The sequence below is a fragment of the Zygosaccharomyces rouxii genome (genome assembly GCF_000026365.1).
Source record: "Zygosaccharomyces rouxii strain CBS732 chromosome B complete sequence".
Taxonomy (NCBI): domain Eukaryota; kingdom Fungi; phylum Ascomycota; class Saccharomycetes; order Saccharomycetales; family Saccharomycetaceae; genus Zygosaccharomyces; species Zygosaccharomyces rouxii.
This window is the reverse complement of record NC_012991.1, coordinates 967,396-992,128: the sequence shown is the minus strand read 5'-3', so window position 1 is coordinate 992,128 and position 24,733 is coordinate 967,396. Positions and strand designations below refer to the sequence as shown.

General features: G+C 38.3%; 9 protein-coding genes across 9 annotated transcripts; 5 read left to right on the top strand and 4 right to left on the bottom strand.

Annotated features, from left to right (window-relative positions):
* Positions 1 to 84: 84 nt before the first annotated feature.
* REH1 (Reh1p) lies at positions 85 to 1,353 on the top strand (the record flags this gene model as incomplete). Its single annotated transcript, XM_002495431.1, has 1 exon — positions 85 to 1,353. One exon carries the CDS (start codon positions 85 to 87, stop codon positions 1,351 to 1,353), a length of 1,269 nt encoding a protein of 422 aa, XP_002495476.1.
* An 86-nt stretch (positions 1,354 to 1,439) lies between these two features.
* Positions 1,440 to 4,167, bottom strand: VAC14 (Vac14p; the record flags this gene model as incomplete). Its single annotated transcript, XM_002495430.1, has 2 exons — positions 1,440 to 4,078; positions 4,164 to 4,167. 2 exons carry the CDS (start codon positions 4,165 to 4,167, stop codon positions 1,440 to 1,442), a joined length of 2,643 nt encoding a protein of 880 aa, XP_002495475.1.
* A 209-nt stretch (positions 4,168 to 4,376) lies between these two features.
* On the top strand, positions 4,377 to 4,760 carry SWC7 (Swc7p; the record flags this gene model as incomplete). Its single annotated transcript, XM_002495429.1, has 1 exon — positions 4,377 to 4,760. The coding sequence occupies one exon, from the start codon at positions 4,377 to 4,379 to the stop codon at positions 4,758 to 4,760; it is 384 nt and encodes a 127-aa protein (XP_002495474.1).
* Positions 4,761 to 4,938: 178 nt separating this feature from the next.
* IKI3 (Elongator subunit IKI3) lies at positions 4,939 to 8,943 on the top strand (the record flags this gene model as incomplete). The annotated part of the gene is made up of 1 exon (XM_002495428.1): positions 4,939 to 8,943. One exon carries the CDS (start codon positions 4,939 to 4,941, stop codon positions 8,941 to 8,943), a length of 4,005 nt encoding a protein of 1,334 aa, XP_002495473.1.
* A 130-nt stretch (positions 8,944 to 9,073) lies between these two features.
* On the bottom strand, positions 9,074 to 9,658 carry RAD59 (Rad59p; the record flags this gene model as incomplete). Its single annotated transcript, XM_002495427.1, has 1 exon — positions 9,074 to 9,658. The coding sequence occupies one exon, from the start codon at positions 9,656 to 9,658 to the stop codon at positions 9,074 to 9,076; it is 585 nt and encodes a 194-aa protein (XP_002495472.1).
* A 414-nt stretch (positions 9,659 to 10,072) lies between these two features.
* Positions 10,073 to 16,090, top strand: USO1 (Uso1p; the record flags this gene model as incomplete). The annotated part of the gene is made up of 1 exon (XM_002495426.1): positions 10,073 to 16,090. The coding sequence occupies one exon, from the start codon at positions 10,073 to 10,075 to the stop codon at positions 16,088 to 16,090; it is 6,018 nt and encodes a 2,005-aa protein (XP_002495471.1).
* Positions 16,091 to 16,188: 98 nt separating this feature from the next.
* Positions 16,189 to 19,518, bottom strand: SMC6 (DNA repair protein SMC6; the record flags this gene model as incomplete). The annotated part of the gene is made up of 1 exon (XM_002495425.1): positions 16,189 to 19,518. One exon carries the CDS (start codon positions 19,516 to 19,518, stop codon positions 16,189 to 16,191), a length of 3,330 nt encoding a protein of 1,109 aa, XP_002495470.1.
* A 277-nt stretch (positions 19,519 to 19,795) lies between these two features.
* NAM2 (leucine--tRNA ligase NAM2) lies at positions 19,796 to 22,456 on the top strand (the record flags this gene model as incomplete). The annotated part of the gene is made up of 1 exon (XM_002495424.1): positions 19,796 to 22,456. The coding sequence occupies one exon, from the start codon at positions 19,796 to 19,798 to the stop codon at positions 22,454 to 22,456; it is 2,661 nt and encodes an 886-aa protein (XP_002495469.1).
* A 53-nt stretch (positions 22,457 to 22,509) lies between these two features.
* Positions 22,510 to 24,594, bottom strand: CTF3 (Ctf3p; the record flags this gene model as incomplete). The annotated part of the gene is made up of 1 exon (XM_002495423.1): positions 22,510 to 24,594. One exon carries the CDS (start codon positions 24,592 to 24,594, stop codon positions 22,510 to 22,512), a length of 2,085 nt encoding a protein of 694 aa, XP_002495468.1.
* Positions 24,595 to 24,733: the final 139 nt, after the last annotated feature.

Sequence of the window (24,733 nt, the reverse complement as noted above, 5' to 3'; positions counted from 1 at the left end):
ATGGTTGTATAAATGGATCTAAGGTCGCAACTTAGGACTCCCTCTAGTTGAGAAGAAAGAATCATAGTATAACAAGATTGAAATATGAGTCTACCAAGTCCTGTTTTTACTTGCAATGCCTGTGTGATTCAGTTCAAGTCTAGTGATTTGCAAAGATACCACATGAAGACTGAATGGCATCGTTATAATCTAAAAAGAAGAGTTGCTGAGCTACCACCAATTGGTGCTGATGTATTTGCAGAAAAGTTACAGATCTCTGAGAGGGAAAAAGCTGAGAATCAAGTAGATGAATTTGGTTTTGCTCTCTTAAAGCCAGCTAACCTACCCAAGGAAGATCTTGAAGTCACAAGTATCCCTCATAAGGGTAAAAAGGGAATAAGAAGGAAGAGCAATGAATCGTCTAAGGATCAAGGGAATTCCATCAACGAGAAAAGCTTAGACTCTCCTGCAAATGCATCTGATATCTCTGACAGTGAAGGTACTACTACCGATTTTGGTGAAAACACTGCTTCGGAATATGGATTTACTAGTGATTCTAACTGGGAATCCGAAAGTGAGATTGCATCAGTTGCAGACTCTGAAAGAATTTTGGACTCTAACAAAGTTACCATTACAGATTGTATCTATTGTGGACTACAAAATAGAGATGTGAACAGAAATATTAACCATATGTTCGAAGCCCATGGACTTTACATCCCAGAAAGGTCATATTTAGCGGATTTACCAGGCTTGTTGAATTTTTTAATCCAAGAAATTGTGATCAAGAAACTTTGCTTGTGTTGCAATTTCCAAGGTTCTAGTTTCAAGAGTATTCGAGACCACATGTTGTCAAAGAGGCATTGCAAGATGCCTTATGAGACCAAGGAGGAGCGTGAGAAATTTGCGCAATTCTATGATTTTAGCTCCTTAAATGAATCTGATGTAGATCATAAGGAATCTGATAAATCCTCAAAGAAAAAAATCCACTTCAAAGAGGAAGATGAGGAGATCGATGATGATGATGATGATGATGATACGTTTGACGGACACCAGATCAATTCCAACTACACTACTGTAGAACTAGATGATACTGGATTAGAACTTACACTCCCCAATGGTGCAAGGGCAGGCCATCGTATTGGTCAACGTTATTTCAGACAAAACTTGCCACCTTCACCAGAGTCTCGTGACAGCAAGGCTACTGTTTCAGCTGCAGACAGAAGGCTAGCTAGTGGTATCACAGAAAGACAATGGAAACAAGGTATGAAGGATATGAGAAAGGAAGAGCAAAAGGCCATGAACCGCCAACTAAGACGTCAAAAACCCGAGAAAATCAATTTCCAACCTCATTACAGGGATGAATTTTTGCAGTAAACCTGAAATATTGTTAGAGACAATTATAAAAAAAAAAATAATAATAATAGAGAATTGATGTTAATTACATTGACCTTACGTTAATGTTAAGTTCCACTCAATCTCTTCAACTTACCGGAAAGTCTCCCCGTAATCCCACTTGCCGCGCTGCTCCGAAAGATCACTGAACTGGTATCCGTGGAATCTTCATTAGCGGCGTGCGTTAGGTTACTGCCTGAAGAGTTCTCTCGAGCTGATGGCACCACTGATTGACGGGACTCTTTGCGAGCATGAGGTGCTGAGCCTAAAAAGGGTAATTCGGATCCATAGATGTCTGTATAGATCAAAGAGGGGCTCTCTGTCTCACATACTTTGTTGAAAGTGTCTAACAATTCTTGGTGATGCAATGGAGACTGACTCACTGAACGTGAAGATGTGTCTATATCACAATTCAACCCCAGACTTGAACTCGAGTTTCCCTGTTTATAAATAGTATTACCTGAGGAAGGTTGCCAAGTCCAATTATTAACACTGCTCAATCTTCTGTTAAGAATATCGAATGCCTTTGATTGTGGTAAAATCATAAGAATACCATATAGTGACTTATGCAGAAATGGATACCTTTGCTGTTCGAGAAGTTGTAACCTCAACCTTGTAAAAACGGGAGATTCGAGCAATTGAACCAATACGTCTAATTGCACCAAGTCATTTAACGTTAAATCATAGTTCACATAAGCTTGTAAAACCGAGTAAGCCAATTCGTAATTCTCTGATACCAGACACAGAGATATCACGGACACCGGATTATAACACCAAGATTTGAATAGAGTGTTAAAGAACATACCGTCATCACCGTTTCTTAATTTCTTGCGCAACGACGACACTTCAGAAGCCGTCAATAAATTAGTGCTCAAAATTTGAATCATCATCCGAACAAAGACTATATCGTCACTAGGATCCAACAGGGGAGCGATTTCTTTGTAAATGCGTTCAGGAGAAAGTCTGGAACATATCTGTCTCATGATGGAATTAGCCCTTGTCTTGAGCAATCGTGAGTCCCTCTTCAACAACGTTAGGAAATCTTGAAGAAACTTTCGAATATAGTTATCATTAGAGTCTGAACAGAGACTGGACAAAAGGGACAGCGCCTTTTCGATTAACCTATCATCTTCATCCGATAAAGATTTCAATAATGTAAGAAACATGCTATCGTTATGCTCCAAGATTTGATTAGGAGCCTTTTGATATATGAGAAGCAACCAATCCAAACAGGCAATCTTTGCATCCACTTTACTATCGAAAAATTGCAATGTTAAGCTATTCACGATGGATCCATAGGCGATGACATTTGGGTCCTTCTGATGGTCGTAATTGTTGCACAGTTTGACCAATTTTTCATTAACATACTGAGCACTTTCACTAATACGAGAATCCGAATCACTTAATAATTTTAACAGTAAAGACAGTACTTTCGACAGGAGTGGAACAAAATCATCTGGCGATAATTGTAGAATGGCTTTAATCCAGTGTAATGCGACTAGTTGAATTTCGGCTTCCGAGGATGCTAAATTATTAACCAGAATATCGATGATATCGGGAAAGTCTAAATGTATATCCTGCCCCGGTACGTATTCATCTCCGTCCCTCGTGTACACACTACCATGTTCCAACTCTGTCAATTCTTCTTGTTCTTCTGCAATTTCTCTTTTTAATTCCTCCTGCTGTGAAGCATTATCCACCGAAACTTGGCCCTGATCAGATGTCAACTTCCCCAGAGCATTCATCAAGGTCTTCTTCTTTTCAGCTATTAGAGCACCGTCAATTTTTTTCAAAGGAGCATCCGTCTTACTTTCCAGGAACCTTTGTCTTTCTAGTTGCTTTTTCTTGATTTCAGCTTGTAATGTAGTAATTCTATCCACTTCATGGAGTAAAAGGTCCAACAGTGCATGTGTAGCGGTACCCACATCCTTATGAGAATCACCTAAAAATGTGAATAATCCACCCAGGAAGGATGGCAGGAAAGATATGAGTTCTAAACCTGGGGTGTTGAGCAAAACTTTTAACCAATCCACTAGAAACACCCTAGTGTCAGGGTTAATTGCATAAATCCTTTCCGTCAACAATGGAATGAAATTCGGTAGTGAGAATGCTAATTTATTATCCTGTGGATATTCATTTTGATAAACGTTACCTGTAATCACATCCCCCGTGACGCTAGGTGGTACATCCAGTGGGCCATTGTTCACTACACTCACATAGCTCGAAGCTCTTTCAGCCACTATGTCCTTAATCAAGCGATCCAACAACTCTGCAGCACCTCTCACTGAATTTTCAGAATCCGCACTCACTTTGCACAGTACGTCAAATACCTCGTTAAAGAATACAAGTATTTCACCCTTAGCAATCTTGGCAATATTGTACAAACTTTCACACGCATAGAACCTGACTTGATCGTTCTGATCTCCAAAACAAGCAAGCACTGGCGGCAAGATGCTGTTCAAATATCTACCCACGTTATTAGTTCCTAGTGCGATAGCAGCGGCTGCAAGTCCCATGAGACCCGCATTTCTAGCCATCGGTTGGTGTAAAGTGTACGCATAATCCCTGCAAAGTTCATCGATAATCTTATCAATTCTCACGTAGTCTCCTTCAATAACACATTTTTTTACCAGTTTCTCGAGCTCTAGAGCCGTGGCTTTCCTCTTCTCGTAGAACTTATCACTTAAACCCTTAGCAATAGACTTGTCTGTATAAGAAATGCCAAGCTTAGTTAGTATATCGAGCTTGAAATTACTAAAGTATAAATTTTGAGGCCTCAAACAGTCACATACCCATCCTAGCTAATACAGATCCACTCTCTTTAGCCTACGATTCCAATTCTATTTCAATACACTGTATTGACTTTTTAATGCTGGTAAGTTGAACTCGCGTTACAATACTTGAAGACACCTATAATACGATATATTCCCCCTTACAAAGAGAGAAAGAGGAGCATAAGCACCCAGGGAATTCGAATTTAGTCCCAATCATTCAAATTCTGCCATATGGATTGCCCATCTAATGTAAAGCTACTTCTTCTGCAGATCCTCTTACGACGTCAACAGAATTTAGCTCATCAGGACAAATCTCTATCACTACCGCAGCTTCTTAGAGAGCCCATTGTCGATAGGGAAGCATTGCAGGAGTTTCAATCACACAAATTGGTTCAAATGTACTCCCCTGAGCTGTGCACAGTGCCTCTACGGACGCTCAAGAATATGGTTAGCGAATTATTTGAAAGAGGTCTACCGCACAGAGCAAACGATCCAGATGAACCCGTTACAATAGTCAAATTAGCTGAATACTACTACTCCGAAAGAATCCAAGAGATACAGGACGATCAATTGCCAAAACTGAGGGAGCAGATGCTTCAATACCTTCAGAATTGAATATACAATGTCACGTGATACCGTTATGTGATGCCTTTTTTTTCATCATTTTACTACAAGAGATGAGTTGGAAAATTTTGGTAAGCTCATCACATAGATTAATGGTGTTGAAAAAATTGGGAAATACAAGGTAACAGGCGTCTAGGAGGGTCTAAAAGTAATTTATTTGGAACCTGCAATGCGCAATTTGGTTACTTTAAACAAAGGTAGGTTAAGACCGGTTGCATTTGCCAGCCAAGATGCTGAATTCGATCTTCCCTTCGAATTACTAGATAGTGTGTTTGATACCCTATCTGATAGTATTACATGTGTCTTAGGGAGCTTAGATGTTGGGGCCATCGAAGTCCAGCAATACACAAAACAAGGTGCAAGGAATATTTTGGCATCTTTTAAAATAGAGACTTTTGGTGATAGTATGCTATCTTTTGCACATTTTGCAGATGCAAACCAACTGGTGTTTGTCTTTGCTCAAGGTGATATCATTTCTGTCACTTACGATCCTCTTACTCTAAACCCACAGGATGCAGTTGTGGAAATAGTGGGGACTATCGATTGTGGAATTGACTCAGCTCAGTGGTCTCACGATGAAGAAACGTTGGCAGTTGTTACTCATGACCGTAATGTGGTACTGTTGAGTAAACTATTCGAACCGATTGGTGAATACCATTTGGAAGTAGATGACTTGAAAAAATCTAAACAAGTGACAGTTGGTTGGGGTAAGAAAGAAACTCAGTTCAGAGGTAGAGGAGCTCGTGCTCACGAAAGAGAGGCATTATCCAGTCTTAGGGCTTCTGGTCTTGTCGGGAATGAGCTAAGGGATCCCACCATGCCATACATGGTTGACAGCGGTGCTATTACCATGAAGGATAACCGTACCGTAAGCGTATCCTGGAGAGGTGATTGTGAGTATTTTGCAGTCTCCTCAGTAGAGACAGTTGTGGATCCTGATGACGAGACTCAAACCATCGAGAGAAGAGCCATTAGGGTTTTCAGTCGTGATGGTGCTCTGGATAGCGCCTCTGAACCAGTTACAGGTATGGAACATAATTTGAGTTGGAAGCCACAAGGTTCTTTGATTGCCTCGGTGAGGAGAAGCACACATTTGGGTGAGGAAGAAGCCAATCTAGAAGTTATTTTCTTTGAGAGAAACGGTCTTAGACACGGAGAATTCGAAGCCAGACTGCCCTTAGACGAGAACATCAAAGATTTATGTTGGAACAGTAGCTCTGAAATTTTGACCGTGGTATTGGAGGATAGAATTCAGCTTTGGACCACCAAGAATTACCATTGGTTTTTGAAACAAGAAATTTACGAAACCAAGGTGAACTTTGTCAAATGGCATGTGGAAAAGGACTTGACCATGATGTACGGTACTGATGAGCACGTCAACGTTGTTGATTTCTCCTATAAGATGACTCAGGGACCCACTTTAGAACCATGTGATAACGGTACTTCTATGGTAGTAGATGGTAACATAGTCAATATCACTCCTTTAGCAATTGCAAACGTGCCTCCACCAGCATACTATAGGGATTTTGAAACTCCAGAAAATGTGATCGATGTCGCTGTCAGTCTTTCTAACGAAGTATATGCTGTGTTGAACAAAAATGCTTTGGTGATTGCCACTGTTCCTAGTTTGAAGGATATGAAAAAAGGACACCATCCAGTCGTCGTATCAAAGTTGAACAAGTTGGATTTTGCCACTGAGATGGACTCCTTCCGTCAAATTGCATTCATAAATGACACTATAGTGGGTATTTTATTGGATACCGATACTTTCACTAGGGTTGCACTTGTTAACGTGGAGGATGTGACTCAGCCACACGTTATCAACGTTGTTGAAACTTTTGACAAAGCAGTTCTGTTAAGAAGCTCCTTTGATTACAACACCCTTGTTTATGAAGCAAAAGATGGTACAGTGACTCAACTAGACGCTGAAGGTCAATTAGAGAGAATAGCCAAATTCCCACAGTTGGTGCGTGATTTCAGAGTTAAAAGAGTTCATAATATAGTAGGCAGCGGCATTGAAGAGTGGGAAGCTGGTAGTTCTGAATTGGTTGCCTTTGGTCTCACTGGTAACGGTAAATTGTATGCCAATGGTACATTATTGGCTACAGCGGTGACATCTTTGGAGATAACTGATTCTTTACTTTTGTTCACTACTGCTCAACATAATTTGCAATTTGTACATTTGAACAGTACTCATTTTGAGCAACTACCTGTTGTGGAAGAAGGAGTGGTAGATGAAAGAGTGCGTGCTATTGAAAGAGGTTCCATCTTGGTCTCCGCCATTCCTTCGAGGTCAGCTGTGGTGCTCCAGGCAAGCAGAGGTAATTTGGAAACGATTTATCCCAGAATCATGGTGTTATCCAAAGTGCGTAAGGACATCCTATCGAAACGTTATGGTGAAGCCTTTGTGTGCTGTCGAACCCATAGAATCAATTTGGATATTTTGCATGACTATGCACCAGACTTATTTTTTGCCAACTTAGAACTTTTCATTAACCAAGTGGGCAGGGTTGATCATCTAGACTTTTTCATTTCATGTCTACGTGAAGAGAATGTGGCAGAGACCATTTACAAGGAAACAATTAACTCTGGTATTTCTCATAAATTTGGGTTGGAACCAGCACCTTTGACCGAGATGCAGGAATACATGAAGAAGAAGCTATTTGATCCAGCAGCCTCGAAGGTGAACAAGATCTGCCATGCGGTTTTGGATGTCTTGTTGAGTAAGGAGGAGTACAAAGAAAAATACACCCAATCGATTGTCACTGCTTATGCCTCCCAAAATCCTCAGAATCTAGAAGAGGCATTGAGACTGATAAGTTCGATAGAAGATGAAGATAAGAAAGACTCTATTCTAACGTATCTGGTGTTTTTGCAAGATCCTAACATTGTCTATAAGGTTGCGCTATCGTTGTACGATATTAGATTGGCGCTAGCTGCGGCTCAGAAATCTCAAATGGATCCTCGTGAGTATCTGCCCTTTTTGCAATCCCTTTATGATAACGACACTCTACGTTGTAGATTTTTGATTGATGATTACTTGGAAAACCATGAAAAGGCATTGGGCCATTTGGTGGATATGGAAAAAGAAAACCCCGATATCTCTGAGGAAACCCTTGATTATGTGGACAATTTCAAATTATACAGTTATGCCCTACAATTGTACAGATATGAAAATGAGAAGCAAAGAAAAGTTTACTACATTTTTGCCAAACATTTATCCTCAAAGCAAGAATATGCCGACGCTGGTGTTATCTTTGAAATGCTTGGCGAGTACAAGGAGGCCATTGCAGCTTACACTTCTGGTAAGAGATGGCGTGAAGCATTGGATTTAACCATCCAAAAGTCTCCCGAAAATGTTGTTTCTGTTGCAGAAGAATTAATTTCTTCGTTGTCCTTTGAGCACAAGTACTCTGCAACTGCTGAGATCCAACTAGATTTCTTGAATAATGTGGAACAATCTGTAGCCGACTACTGTAAGGCGTACGAATTTGATACGGCATGTCTGGTGGCAGCTAAGAAGGGTATGTTGGAATTGTTGGAGAAAACAGTGGACCCCGGATTGGGAGAAGGATTTGGTACAGTGGCAGAATTATTGGCAGATTGTGAGAAGCAAGTTAATTCTCAGTTGAGAAGACTCAGAGAGTTGCGTTCTAAGAAGGAACAGGATCCATATGCTTTCTATGGACAAGAGGTGGAAGAAGCAGATGATGTATCTATTGCTCCCTCAGAAACTTCAACAAATGAATCTTTCTTCACCAGATATACAGGTAAGACGGGTGGTACCGCTAAGACGGGTGCTTCCAGAAAGACACTGAAGAACAAGCGTCGTGAAGAACGTAAACGTGCTCGTGGTAAGAAGGGTACCATTTATGAAGAAGAGTATCTAGTCAAATCAATTGGTAGATTGTTGGAAAGACTTGATCAGACCAGACCAGATGCTTTGAAGTTGATTGATGGGTTGTGCAGACGTGGTATGTTAATGCAAGCCTACCAAATTCAGAAGAATTTTGCTGATTTGATGCAGTTTATCAAGGAACACATTGTGGAGATCTATACCATAAGTGAAAAGGACAGAGAAAGAGTTGATGATAGCGGAGAGGTGTATTATATTCCTGAAATACCGGTACCCCAGATCTCTGATTTCCCTAAGAGAAAGGCGGTCGATTTTTAACAAAGATAAAAAACCAAAAAAAGAAAACAACCAATAGTGTACATATATTTATATGTATATATGTATATATATTTAATTCCAATAGCGTATTTATTTTGCCATATTTTGCATTTTTCCCAGCATCCTCATTCTATAAGTTTTCCCGTTTGACTCTTAAAGAATACAATCCATCTACATAATAACCGCTTTCGACTCTGGCTTCGTGCGTCAGAATCAACTGCTCAAAACTCAAAATAGCCTTTTTAAAAGCATCATTAACTGCTTCTTTCTTCGATTTACCGTAACAGTTGCCTTTTGAAGGCATTGTACAACATCCAATACCGACAGCATCTGTATTCGTCCCATCTTTTAAAGTAATTCTAACTTGAGCTTCAGAAAAAACAGTATATTTAACAGGATTGCCAGTTTTCATATCCTCACGAACTTCTAAGATTTGTAAATCCATCTTCCAACCATCATAACCAAAAGTTTCATTAGTATATTGTCTAAGAATATGTCCAGGTATTAAACTCGATAGGCTTCGTTTCCCAAATCGCTTATTGTGATAAATTCTGTACGAATACTTGTCTATTTTTGCCTGCAACTGTCCAATCTTATGTACTGACCACCGACTAGCTGGTCTGCCATTCCAATCTTCCTCCAGCTTCAAATCATTTAAATCGAGTCCCGGGCCTACCAGATATGTGGTATCGTCATAGTTAACGTTATTCCTCATTAAATCACCGTCCAGCAGCGATTTTTTTTCGCCAAATATTAATGCTTTATCGATCAACTAGTGGTAAAGAGTGCTGGATTGAAGGTTCATTTATAGATTGATTCATCAGAAGATGAATCTGACTCTTAATTATGCGTCGCGCGATCGAAGCTGCTGTTTTGATGTTAGAACGAGAAGGTGTAGCCATAGAGCCAGGTATAAAGGTACACAGCTTGAGAACTCTCTAATATGATATTTCATTAAGCTTAAAATACTCCTAAGCGGCTAAAATAGTCAATTATTCGATCCAAAGGCTTTTACATCCTTGCACCACATAGTATGATGATCGTTCTTTCCCACTCAACGATGAATGAGCTCAAAATAACAAACGTAAACTAAACAATTTGACACATTCAAGAGTATAAGGACCAACATATGGAGCTCATTCAAGGTTTTATACAACCTCCTAAGGTCCAATCCGTTGAGGAGACAATTCCTACGTTGTGTGACAGGGTAGAGAATGCCACACTGATTAATGACAGGAGATCAGCAGTCTTGGGACTAAAGGCCTTTGCTCGAGAATACAGGGAATCTGTAGTTGCATCAGGATTAAAACCTCTGATCAATACGTTAAAACGCGATTATGTGGACGAAAATTCTGTTAAGGCAATTTTAGAGACTCTTCTGATCCTTTTCATCAGGGGAGATGGAGATGATGATTTGACAAGAAACTGGATCTCTCAACAATCACGTCTACAAAATGGTAAATATCCTTCACCACTTGTCATGAAGCAAGAGAAGCAGCAGGCTGATCAATTCTCTCTTTGGATTGCAGATGCCATCACACAATCTGATGAATTGGTACATTTATTGATAGAATTATTAGACACTGCGAATTTCTACATTAGATTGTATACAATCCAACTACTGGAAGCTGTCGTTGCTGCTAGGCCTACAAGATCTCGTAATGCTATTATATCGCTGCCTACTGGTGTTTCTACCTTGGTTACATTGCTGGGCGATATCCATGAACCCATCAGAGACGAAGCCATCTTATTATTAATGGCAGTTGTCAATGAATCCTCGCATGTACAAGTTTTGGTTGCATTTGAAAATATTTTTGAAAGACTGTTCTCTATTATACAAGAAGAGGGTGGATTAAGAGGTTCCATTGTAGTAAACGATTGTTTATCATTAATTCACAACATTTTAAAGTACAATACTTCAAACCAAACCCTTTTTTTGGAGACTGGTAATTTACCTAGGCTCGCACAAGTTCTCAATGAACCGCTTCAAGGTGAGGAATTCTTTTGGAATGAGCAAAGAGTGGTCAATATCAATACTGCATTAGATATACTTAGCCTTACTGTGGACCCTACCAGTAGTACAACCCCGAGCAATCAGACACTTTTGTTGGAATCAAATGTCTTAATGATTGTTCTTCGTTTAGCATTCCATTATAACATTCCAAAAGATGTTAGACCGGTGGCCTTACTGTCTGCATCTGATATGATTAAGGGTAACGAACTAGTACAGAGCGAATTCGGGAAGATAGATGTGCCTTTCTTCGACCCATCATTGCCCTCCACTAAACCTACCGATCATTTGGTATCAATTGTGGCGGTTCTGCTTAATTGGACTTTTTATACAAATTCGGTCCATCTTTTCTCGTTAAGAGTTGCCGCCGTTGAGCTTTTGAAGTCGTACTTGTATGAGAACAAAGAAATTCGATTGGAATTCTTAAGACAGCAAATTGAGGATTATGGTAGTAAAGAAGCAACTGCTTTGAAGAGTAACCTTTTCGAAGCCATCTTGGATTACGATTTGGAGCTCAAACTAAATCCATACAAATTGTTTTTTGCAACAGATTTCTTCATGTATCTGTTCGAGTCAGACGATGCAGACTCTGATGAACTCAGAGAGATGACTCGTAAGGTTACCACTGGTGGTGGTTTTGACGAAGAGGAAAAATTGGGTTCCATCCAAACAATAAGTGAATTGGCTATTACGTCGCTGACATCTGAAGATATCAGAATACCGATTTCCTATATTACTTTCCTAATCTTTTGGCTCTACGGTGATCAAAATGCTGTAAATGACTTTCTAACTAATCGCAGCACGATACAGTCCCTTTTATCCTTTTCTTACCAAGTTGAAGGAGATGATATCACAGTAAAGTGTCTTGTCACTATGCTTCTTGGTGTCTCTTACGAATTTTCGTCAAAGCATTCACCTTTCCCCAGGAAGCCGTACTTTGAATATATCACAAAGACTTTAGGTAAGGATAACTATTCCTCGAGAATTAGTCAGTTTAAGAGGGATTCAACCTTTTCGGGAGCTCCAAAGGAGATCAGTCTAACTCCTGAATTTGATGAAACCGGTCTTCCTCAGGTTTATTTCAGTCCTTATTTTGTGACGTTCTTCAATGAGAACTACTACCGCATTAAGACAGCATTGCTGCATAGCTGTGAAGAGGAACCATATACCAAAATATCATATGAGACATTTGAAGAATTACAAGGCCAATGCCATGAATTGAAAGAGGGGATAAAAAAATTGGAATCTGATAGTAACACTTCTTTATTAGATCTTGAGAAGAAGTTGCATTCTTTGAATGAAGAACATGAAAAACTCAACAAAGAACATGAAGTATTGCAAAAGGATCATTCTGAAGCAAGTGAACAACTCTCAAAAATTAGACAAGAATGTAAGGAGCTCAGGGATACCTTGCAAGCGGTAACTAATGAAAGGGATAATCTGTCATCTGAGAATACCAAGAAACAGAAGGCTTTAGAAACTGCTAATCAAACGAATACGAGTAGTGGAGAAAAGGTGAAAACTCTTGAAAATAAGCTCAAAGGTGTTACTGCCGACAAAAATAAGGCAGAGGAAGGTATTAATAAAATGACCAGGGAATTAATGTCCTTGACGCGATCCAAGGGAGAACTAGAGTCAAAGATAAAGGACTTGCAGAAGAAAACTGATAAGTTGACCAATGAATTTGGTAAGAAAGAGAAAGTGTTCGAGGGGATCTTGGAAAAAAGAGATCAAAACTTAGAGGCTTTGCAGGTAAACATTAAGAAAGCTGAAGAAAGGATAGCTTCGCTAAATTCAGAAAAAAATGCATTAATCAAGGAATCAGGAGAATGGAAGTCAAAGTTCCAGAGTCATGACAATTTGATATCAAAGATGACTGAGAAATTAAAATCTTTTTCAGAGAGTTACAAAGAACTTCAAAACGAGCGTGACTCCTTATCAAGGTCTTTGCATGAAGCAAGCTCTAACTCTTCTAATGAGTTGACAGCTCTTAAAAATGAGTTGGCGACATTGTCAGCTGAAAAAGTCAAGTTGAATTCCGAAAAGCAGGAACTTCTTGAACAAGTTTCTTCTTTGAACAGTTCTTATGAATCTTTGTCTAAAAGACATCAAGACGAAACCTCGGATCTCAATGTTGAAGTCGAAAAATTGAAAGAGACTGTTAGTCACTTGAAAGTCCAAGTGGACGAATTGAAAACGAGTCGAGATCAGATCACCGAAAATGCTAACAATCTGCAGGAGCAATGTAAGATCTTCGAGGGGCAAATTGAAAATCAAGAGGCAGAAAAGAAAGAGGCAGAAAAGCGTTATATGGAATTGAAACAAAATTTTCAAGTCTCTACTACAGACCTTGAAAAGCTGGCTAAGGAGAAGCAGGAGCTGAATGATGCAAAAGGCTCAAATGAAAAGGAACTAAATAAGCTCAAGAAGGACCTGGAGGGCAAGGAGCAAAAGCTTAAATCGATAACGGAACGTGCTCAAGAGTTAGAAAAAACGCTAGATGAACAGCGGAACTCCAATGCTGATTCTGAGCGTAAACTCAAGGAGAATATAAAGGCTTTAGAACACCAAAAAAAGGAAGCCATCTCGAATAGTAAGGAATTGGAGAATGAATTGGACCAACTAAAGAACAAGCACAAATCTCTAGACGAACAAAATACGAAGTCGGTAGAAGAACTAAAGACAAGAGTTCTCGAGGTTGAAAAGGAACGTGATGAAAAGCACAATAATGTGCAGAAAATCGAGAATAAACTGCAAGAGGAATCTAAATCTCTCGAAAGTCTTCAAAAATCCCAAGAGAGCAATAAAAGTAAGCTCAAAGTGTTACAAGATAAACTTGACTCTCTTTTGCAGGAGAAGAATGATCTAGTTTCTGAAAAGAACAATTTAAAGGAAAACTTTGCTAAGGTGAAAGAAGATTTTGAGGAAAGTCAAAGGAAAATTCATGGCTTAAAGGAATCTGAGAAGAAGAAAAACCATGAACTACATGAACTGCAAAAAAAATTCAAAGGTGAATTAGATGTCAAACAAAAGCAGATTGCTGACCTTGAGAGGTCCCGGGAAGAAGTGGATAAGAATTTGAAAAATCTTCAGGTGGATGTTAAGAATGTTTCCGAAGAGAACAAGAAAGTGATTGAGAAATTGGAGAAGGAGAAAGAAGCTCTGTCTCTGGAGTTAAATAAATTACGAAAGAGCTCTAAAGAGAATTTAGATGATAGAGATAAAAAAATTAAAGACTTAGAAGGTAAGGAAACGAAATTATCTTCGGAGCTTAATCAATTGACCAACAAATTCAAAGAAGATTCAAAGAAAAATCAGGAAAATATTCAGCATTTGGAAGAGGAGAAGAAAATAATTACTGACCAAAGAGCAGAGCTGCAGAAGAATTCGAAGATGGATCTTGAAAAAAAGGAAAAGAAGATAAGAGATTTGGAAAACTCAGTAAAGAGAATATCTTCTGAACTTTCAAAATTGCAGAAGAGTTCTCAAAATGATAAAGAAGAGGTAGAAAGTGTGAAGAAAGATCTACAAGAAAAGGTTCAAGCATTCGAAAAGGAGAGAAAGCTACTCAATGAAGGCTCAGATGCTGTAACGAAACAATACTCAGAAAGAATTACAGTATTGGAGGACAAGGTACATCAAACAGAGCTAGAAGTTCAAAGAAAGAATAAAGAGTTGGAAAGTGCTAAGTCAGCCGCCGATGAAGCAAGTGGAGAGTTAAGAAATCAATTAGAGGAAAAGGTTGTCGAGGTATCATCTTTGAAATCTACCATCGGTGAACAAGAAAAGGCAATTAAGAAACTGGAATCAGACCTGACAGATTCTAGGGAATCTGGGAATAAAAAGATCGAGGATTTGAATGGAGAACTAGAAGCACTCAAAAAGGCTTTATCTGATAAACAAGCTGAGATCGAAGCAAATAAGAGTGACTTAAACAAAAGAGCTGGAGAAAGAAAAGAGCTAGAAGATACCATTGCTACCTTGCAGAAGAAGGTTGAAAATTCATCGAAGGCTCTGCAGCAGTTGGAAAATAGTACCGATTCTTCTAAAAAAAATCAGGAGAATTTGATTAAAGAAAAGGATACGAATATTGAAAAGCTTGAAGTAGCCGCTAAAGACTTGAGGAAGAAAGATGAGGACAAATCGAAGCAACTGGCGGCCCTTGAATCAGAAAAAAGTTCAATGAAAGAGAATCTCGAGAAAAACGTCAAAGAAAAGGATGAAAGTATTGCTCAGTTCAAGTCTCAAGTTGCGGATATGGAAAGCTTAAAGAAGGAACTTGATGAAAATACAAACAAGCTCGAAAGAATGAAATTTGAGGAAAAATCTCGGATTGAAAAATTAACTGAAATAACTGAAGAAAAGAAGAAAATTCAGAAAGAACTGGAAAAAAGATCGGAAGATGCTCAAAATTCTCGAACAGAGCTAGAACAGAAAACTGATGAATTGAAGAGGTACGAAGCTGAGAAGAAACTAACAATTGGGAAATTGGAAAAACTTTTGAGCGAAAAAGAGCGAATTATAGCCAAATTTGAAGCAGAAATAGCTGACCTTTCGAAATCAAATAAAGATCTTAAAACGGAACTTGAGCAGCATTCTAAAAAATTGAGCAATAGCTCCTCAATTGAAGAGAAAAACCAGGAATTGAAATCTGAATTGAAAACTTTGAAGAAAGATTCAGATGCTCTCAAAGCGGATCTGGAAGAGGTAAGAGGTTCAATTAATAAACACGAAGAAGCTAGACGTTTGAGCATGGAAGGAAAGCATTCTTTGGAATCTGAGCTGGAACAAGCATATAAGCGTTTGCAATCTTCGAATACCTTAATAGAAGAAAAGCAAAAGGAATTCGAAGAAAAGGAGAAACGCATGAAGAAAGAGTCCGAACAATTGAAATCTGAGTTGGATAAACTGAGACTTGAAGCTTCAGAGCCGAAAAAAGAAAATGGAAAGGAAACGAATAATACAAATGAAGGTAGTTCCGAAATTGATGATTTAATGCTTTTGGTTTCGGATTTGGATGAGAAAAACGCCAAGTACAGAGCTAAGTTAAAAGAATTAGGAGTCGAATTAAGCTCCGATGATGATGAGGATGAGGATGAAGAAAATGATGATGATGGTGACGGTGAGGAAAAGTGAAGCTAAAGTTCAAAAATATAACAGAATGTCTGAAATTATGTATTTATGTCACTACTGACAGTGTATTATCTATCATGTTTATAGTATGCATCAATTTATTAAGAATTGTCGTAAAAGTTTGAGTTGTTCTGCCTCTGAGGATCTTTCATCCTGTGCACATGGACACCATCACTGTTAATATCGGCTATTTTACCAATATCTTGAGGAGTAATAATTATCGTTTGTGTCCTAGCGATATCTTTGAGCTTGTTCAAAATTAATTTGGTACCAATCTGCCTATTAACTTGATCCATGAAGACATCGAATTCATCCAAGGCAATAATTCTTGAACGCATGGGCTTCCAAGTTGCAAGTAATAATGCCATTTGTGAGAAAGATTTCTCACCACCTGATAAAGTATCTACGTTTCTCGCTTTTTCATCGTTGGGCGTTAATATAAAAATCTCCAGACGTTTTGAATGAGTGATGAAAGATAGATTACCATTAAAATTTCTTACTTTTAGGGAAGCCCTAAAATCTAAGTCAGCATCAAGGCAGGTAGTCCTCTGTGCTGCTTGCAGATTTTGCAATCGGACTTGAATTGAGTTGTACAATTGCTCAAGTGCTCCATCCATTTGTAGAAACTTCTCTTGTCCGTCCCGATATTTATCCCTACTTTTCTCATAAATCTCTAACACTTTTTCTTGAGGGAGACCCATTCTTCTTTCTGCCTTTCGCATTAATCTGGTAATCTTGTTTAACTCATCCTTGATTTTCTCCTGATCATCAGGAATATCATCATCTCTTAACTGTTCCTCGGAACAAAACTGTTGTGCTTCCCTCCTCTGATCCCTTATTCCAGACTCTAATGTTTTAATATTTTCCTTCGTTTTGACGATTATCTCATGATGAGAACTAATTTTACCTTCATAATGTTTGATATCATCATGCAATTTATCCACCTTTGAATGCCGGCTGTTAATATCTTCTCTAAGCTCTTGTAATTCACATTGTGCTGTTAATAAGGCAGCCTTTGAAGAATCAAATCTCTCTTTTAAGGGCCCAGATTCTTGTATGAGTTGTTCCATCTTTAATCCAAGCCCTTCGAGAGCAGCCTTGTATCCTGTAATAGCCTGCTCCTGGGTTTTCTTCTCGTTCATTTTAGAGGTTAGGGTACCAGTATCTACTTCCTTCCCAACATTTATTTTTAGTTCTGTTATTTTGGTGCTAGTATCCTTCAGCTGCTTCCTGAGCTCTTTATACTCTCTATCAGTGGCGTAGATCTCCGAACGTATTCTAGATAGTTTCGTATCGTAATTATCCCTAATTGACTGTATTTCATGGGCCCCTTGATCTATCAAATCTCTGATATAGCTCATACCGTCCTCTGAAGTTGATCCAACCCTCATCCTAATAATATCATGATAAGTAACAGTATCCAATCTATAGCTACCCGTTATTTGGTAACCACTTCTATGGTCTCTGAGGGCTAGGGTCATTCCTACATTACGTGGTTGTTGTCTCAAAAGCCTTCTTGCCTCATCTCTATCCTCTACTAGCACGATTTTTTCAATTCTGTTCTGATCAACTACCAAACATTCTATTTCACTATTAGCAAATTCCAATGCATCCACAATGGTTGGGTATTCACAATTTGCCTTACCATTAGAATAATCAAAGCTAGTGAGGTTATATGTAATCACGGGAAGGTTAGCTCTTATTCGACAAGATTTCACAATTTCGCGAAATAAGCGGTTATCCTTGTGGCTTCTCACAACAAATGAGCTTAACGTTGAAGTTATAGCTCTTTGAATTGGACGGGTCCATTTCTCAAACCCTTTTTTTACCGTAATGAGAGAACCAATTGGGCCCACGGGTGGTGATTCAAATTCATGTTCTCTTCTCTTTATAGTTTCCAATAAATGTATCATTCTATCATCAAAATTATTCAAAAAATTTGTACTTCCTCTTGACATTTCTCTTAGTTCATTTTTTTTTCTGGCAACATCATTTTCTATATCTTGCACTTCGAGGTTTCGTTCTTGAACTATTCTTCTTTCATCATTTTGTAGATCTTGTACTTTCAGGGATAAAGAATTAACAATATTTTTCAGATGTTCATGGTGCTTTTCCATGGAGACTATTTCTTGTCTCATCTGCTCTTTATCACCTCCCATTTCACCTCTCATTTCTTCCTCCAAACGGGATATTTGATGATCTAACGCCTGTATCTTTTGCTCACATTGATGGATACTTGATTCCGCTTCTGCTTGGTTTTGCCTCTCAGTTTCATACCTAGATCTAAAATTCCTCAAAACATCTCTTGCCTCTTGATGTTCACTATCCTTTTCAGCTACAAACAAAAGTTTATCCTCTATCTCTTTTTCAATTACTGATTTATCCACGGAAATTCTATCAATTTTTTCTTGCTTAGCTCTCATTTTAGCCTTTGTATTTTCAATTTTATTTTCATAAATTGATACTTCATCTTTAAGGCTTTGACAAGCCCTTTCATTTTGTTCTACATCTAACCAGAGCGATTTACCTTGCAAAATTCTTTTCCTTTGATTTAAGTCGGTAGTTTCGCTTAATTCTCTAATTAACTTCTTGGCATCTTCATATTCCTCTTTCAGATTGTTCAGGTTATCTAGGTGAAGCGCCATGTTTTCTTGGGCAGCTTTGCTAATAGACTTAGCTTGCTCGAGATTGTTATTAATATCTTGCAATAAAGTACCTTTCATGAAATGGTTATACTTGTCATGAGACGTACTAGCGGTTAAAAATGATCTGGCAGCATCTTGAGAAAGAAAACACATGGGGTTGCTAATAGGGACGGAAAAAAAATCAACTGCAGCCTGTACATCTTTTTTCTTATTACTGACCTCTTTACCGGTTTCCGATTTTAAACTAAAACTCGAAGTACCATCATTTTTAATAACTCTTTCTATAATAATTTCATTACCAAAAGTTCCTTGGTAATATGCGCCGTGATTTAAGTTATCTAAATGCAATCGTATTTTGGTAGAGTGGCAACCTTCTCTTATAAGGTCTTTCAGAGAATTCCCTCTGTTTGTATCCATGGCTCTTGCTCCTAATCCAACGGTAATAGCAGTAAGAATAGCACTTTTACCACTACCATTATTACCTACGATAAAATTTAGTCGAGGACCTAATTCCAATTCAAAATGTTCATGACACATAAAATTCCAAAGAACCACTTTTTTAATGTATCCAGCCGGTGAAAGTTCCACTAAATTTCCTTGAGAATCTTGCTGAGATGTATCCATAGTATCCGGAAATTGTGTCATGGGAGCAACCATGTAATGTCTCCTTTTCGATCTGTTTGAGGTTTCATTGTCATGGGGAAGAGAAAGTATATCACTACCGTTACCATTATTATTGAGGCTGTCAAAAGTCCTCTTATTTGTTGTAGATACTGTAGAAGTCATATTTCCATGGGGGAAAGGGTATCAAGGATATTTAGAGTCCAGTATCAAAGTTTACACACTCTTAAATATCACAATCTAAATGGTATCCCCTCTTCTTGTTGGTATTTGAGTCGCGTTTTTTTATTTCGATGTGTATATGTATATATATGTTTTGATATCAGGTCTACCATCGCGATGCCCTGTTAAAAAGTGATGATAATCATTGTGAAGAATCGAAAAAGCAGGAAAGTCCTAACTTCCAAGGCGAAAAGGGCCAAGAAGATCCATTCTAGCTTTTATGAGGCGGTTTCCAATCAAATTAACAGGTCGACATTACTCTGGTTCGAAAGCCTGCCGTGCAGCTACCGTGAATCTGGGTCAATTGGGGCAGAAATGGAAGTCAAGGACTTCTCAAGGAATAATGTCTTTAGAGGATGCAAATGATGGTGATAAGAACTCAAAAAAGAATATTTACATCTTGTCACAGTTTCCATATCCATCAGGTGCATTGCACATGGGTCATCTTCGAGTGTATGTGATTAGTGATTCGTTAAACAGGTTTTACAAACAAAATGGGTACAAAGTTATACACCCTATGGGGTGGGATGCATTTGGTCTTCCTGCTGAGAATGCCGCTATTGATCGGGGAATTGATCCATCTGTTTGGACAAAAGATAATATTAGCAAGATGAAAATGCAGATGAACGATATGTTAGCGAATTTTGATTGGGATAGAGAAATTGCTACTTGTGATCCTGAATACTACAAATTTACTCAGCTAATTTTTTTGAAGTTATTTGAACATGGATTGGCATACCGTAAGGAAGCTGAAATTAACTGGGATCCTGTTGACAAAACAGTTTTAGCCAATGAACAAGTGGATAGCAATGGATGTTCATGGAGGTCTGGTGCCGTTGTGGAGAAGCGATTGTTAAGTCAGTGGTTCTTGGGTATAACTAAATTTGCTCCTGAGCTGAACCACGATCTTAAGTATCTGAAAGACTGGCCATCAAAGGTTAAATCGATGCAAAGGAATTGGATTGGTGAGTCCCATGGATCAGAAGTAGTTTTCAAGGTCAATTACGAAAATTCGGAAGAAATAGCAGTCTTCACCACTAGAGCTGAAACGATATTTAGTGCTCAGTACTTGGCTTTGGCAACAGACCATCCATTGGTGAAGAAGTATGCCCTTCAAGATGAATCTTTACAAGAATTCATCAAGAGAGCTGAGAAATTGCCAGAAGATTCTAAAGAAGGGTACTTGCTTTACCAGATAAAGGCGCAAAATCCAATAACTGGATCGGATATTCCAGTCTATGTGGCTCCTTACGTCTTTGGCGGCTACGGACATGGTGCAGTTATGGGATGTCCGGCCCATGATGAAAGAGATTACGCATTTTGGTGTGAAAATCAGCCGGAAACACCAGTGTTCCCATGTGTGGAACCAATTGACAAGAATGCTGGTTCATTGGAATTACCTTTTACCGCTAAGGATGCCTTGATGAGTGAATTAACAGGTGAATTCAAAGGGATGTCTACTGAGGATGCACGTATTAAGATCACGGAAAAATTACAAAAGGATAAATTGGGTAGTCAGAAGATTCAGTATAGGCTAAGAGACTGGTTGATTAGTAGACAAAGGTATTGGGGTGCGCCGATTCCTATCATACATTGTGATCACTGTGGTACCGTCCCTGTTCCTGAAAAAGATCTTCCAGTTCTATTACCTAATGTAACTGGGTTAAAATCTAGAGGAAATCCTCTTTCACAAATCTCCGAGTTTGTCAATGTGGATTGTCCCTCCTGTGGACAACCTGCAAAAAGGGAAACAGATACTATGGATACATTCATGGATAGCTCTTGGTACTATTTCAGATACCTCGACTCCAAAAACAGTCAGCTGCCATTCAACTATGAAGCTGCCTCGAAGAACGTGCCGGTAGATTTGTATATCGGTGGTGTGGAACATGCAATTTTACATCTACTTTACTCGAGATTTATTGCGAAATTCCTTGGCTCCATCGGTATGTGGGATGGATCTAGTCATAAATGTGAGCCTTTTGGTAGATTGATAACACAAGGAATGGTCCAGGGTGAAACTTACGTTAATCCAGATAACGGCAAATTCATGAAACCTGATGAATTAGAAACCAATCCTGGGAAAAAAATCGTAATTAAAGCCACTGGTAAACAACCAAAAGTGTCATATGAAAAAATGTCCAAATCGAAGTACAATGGTGTGGATCCAAAAGACTGTATAAACAAGTATGGGCCTGATGCAATAAGGGCTCATATTTTGTTCCAAGCACCTGTTTCAGATATTCTGAATTGGGATGAGACCAAGATTGTTGGAATTGAACGTTGGATTCAAAAGATTCTCAATATCAGTACGACTTTGGCAGGAAGAAATAAATACGGTGAAAATTTAAAAACGCCGTCCAATTTAACTGACAGTGAAGTGAAATTCCATAACGAAATTCAAAGATTATTGCAAAATTTAACAGACTCCTTTGGAAAGAATGTTTCATTGAATACAGTGATTTCTGACTACATGAAATTTACCAATGCTTTGGAAACTGCAATCAAAAAGAAATTAATTAATGATGAGCTTGCATTATGCAATTTGAAGAAGCTTATTAATGTCATTTACCCAGTAGTGCCATCGATTTCAGAAGAGGCAAGAGAAATACTAAACAAGGGCCAGAGTTGGCATTGGGAGTCGTATTCTTGGCCGGAACCTGAAGCCCAGGTTGAATCTAGTACTATGAATTTCCAGATTATTGTCAATGGTAAAATGAAATTCATGTACAATACCAGAAAAGATTTTCTTGACATTGGTAGTGAGAAAGTTATTACAGAGTTACTGTCTCTCCCTGAAGGTGAAAAGCACTTAGCTAAGGCAGATATCAAGAAAGTAATCTTGAAGAAAAACATCATTAGTTTCATTACGCTCAAATGAAAACCTTGTATATAAATCAATCCAGTACATCCGTGTAAATAATGCAGCAATAATTAATCGTTAATATAATGAGACAGACTTTTCAAGAAAGTGAACAGAAATAGTGGAATATGTTGAAATGGACCGCCATTGGAAATATATTTCAAAACTGCGATTTTCAGATCGTCTGCATTTTGTATATCAGGGATCCATTGTACCGTAGTGTTTCCAATCTCTCTAGTAAATTTCTTAAAGCCTTCTTCGTTAACCAAACCTGAGTAATGAATATTAGAATGATCATTTTCTAGTTCAGATAATTTGGCTCCAAAAACAAACGATAATGCAGGTACTCCTGTGATAGAAAAGGGAAATTTTGTCCTGTCCTTGACATTCGGTAGGAATAAATTGTCCAAAACGCTTTTTACAAATTCATTGGGTACATCAAGGAATTTCTTGGAGCCCAAAATTTTGTTTCTCCATAAATAATTTGTGAGATCCATGATATGAAGATTTTGTCCCTGTACGTATTTGTTAGAACCTTCTTTGTTGGTGAGGAATTCTTTGACTATCACTAAATATTCACAGCAGGCGTCTAGTAGCAATGGATCATCATATGTAATTAGCTTATTCATTAAATTAAACGGAAACACAATTTTTTTCAAATGGAAATCCTCTTTATTTTTACTATTTGGAAGAATCTTTAATGTCAATATGAGGGCTGCGGTGATGGAACGATTTTCAATAGTGTAATTCAAGTTAGCTGTTAGCAGTATTCGAAAATCGTGTAAAAATTCCAATCCCAGGGGGATCAGCTCTTGTATATCTTCCTCAAACCAATTGAGAACTGATAGGAGTAAACTGTTGCATATCTGAGGTGTTGTATTCTTATCGATTTTGGTACCTTTGTCGAGATGGCACAACGTTAAAAGTTGTAGAACATCCTTATGAAGATCTTTGAAATAACTAGGGTTTGGTACGAGTAAAGGTGTCAGATTTCTGTAGATATAAAGAAATAGGATGGGATCACCACGTAAATAATCGTAGGTTAAAAATTCATCGAAGATTTTATCTGTGAAGACAGGATGAATCTGACAGAGCCTTACGATTTTCTTGACTACTCTAAAATCTCTTGTATGATTTTTGAAACATTTTCTCAATTGTATTAGCATCCAATCTTCAAGTATTTTCCAAACTGGATCATTCTTGGCTAGCTGGAATAGCGAAAACCAGGAAATATAGTTATTTGTTATTTGTTCCACGTCTTTTGAAGCTACTAATATGTTCCAATTCCAGGCCAATTGATCGAGGGATCTCATTTGTAGTATGGAAACTTTACCTTTTGGAACTCTAGAATTATATCGGGATATAACATGGGGTTGTGATTGGAAATTCAGTTGATTCAAATGTGAAGACATCAATTCATTTATCATTTCATCTGTAAAATTTAGGTTATTCGTAAGCACTTTTCTCAGTTTGGCCACGAACATGCTATCTAGCTTCAGTTCTTGCAATGTCCTGAGTCTTCTTGCATTACAATTTATCCTTGATATCACTGATGGAATAGATTTAGAAGGGCCTAATAATGAAGCGTATCTTTTTAGAATTAACGTAGCACATGCTTGACTGTCTGTATAAGCTGATTTGCATGCTATTCTTTCCAAAAGGCCAATCTTCCAAGGTCGAACATCTCTAACGGATTTGGTGGACCAAACAACAATGTAGGTCAGCCACTTCTGTAGAAAATTGTATTGCCACAGATGAATCCAAACGGAGTCATATGGTAACGATTTATTCGTTGGTAATACTAAGAAGAAGATGTGGACTAACCATTTGCAAAGGGCCACTTGAAGGTTTGATGGAACTTGTAACCTGTAGGCTGAAAGAGCATTAGCGGTACCCAAATGCCTAACTACTTCTTCTATCACTTCGAAATTGACGTAGTCATTGGGTATCAAACAATTTTCGACGATGTAGAACTTGGTAGATATGGATAACAGATCTGATTCGCAGATGAAGTTGATTAACGCTTTCAAGTGTGAAGAGGACAAACCTTGTCGAGGGGTTTCAAAATACAATTTATCAAGCCATGATCTTAATAATAGCTCTGGAGTCTCAGCGCTGGCATTAACAATCGATTCTAGAGCTTCATCGATTTCCATGGCACACTTGGTGCTCTTTTCCTGGTGGCTCGATCAAAATAAATAATTCTAATGCGATCAGAGACATACACACGTATATATATATCCTTGTATGTGTACAAACATAAATCTTTATATAAAATTAAGGAGGACAAAAAGG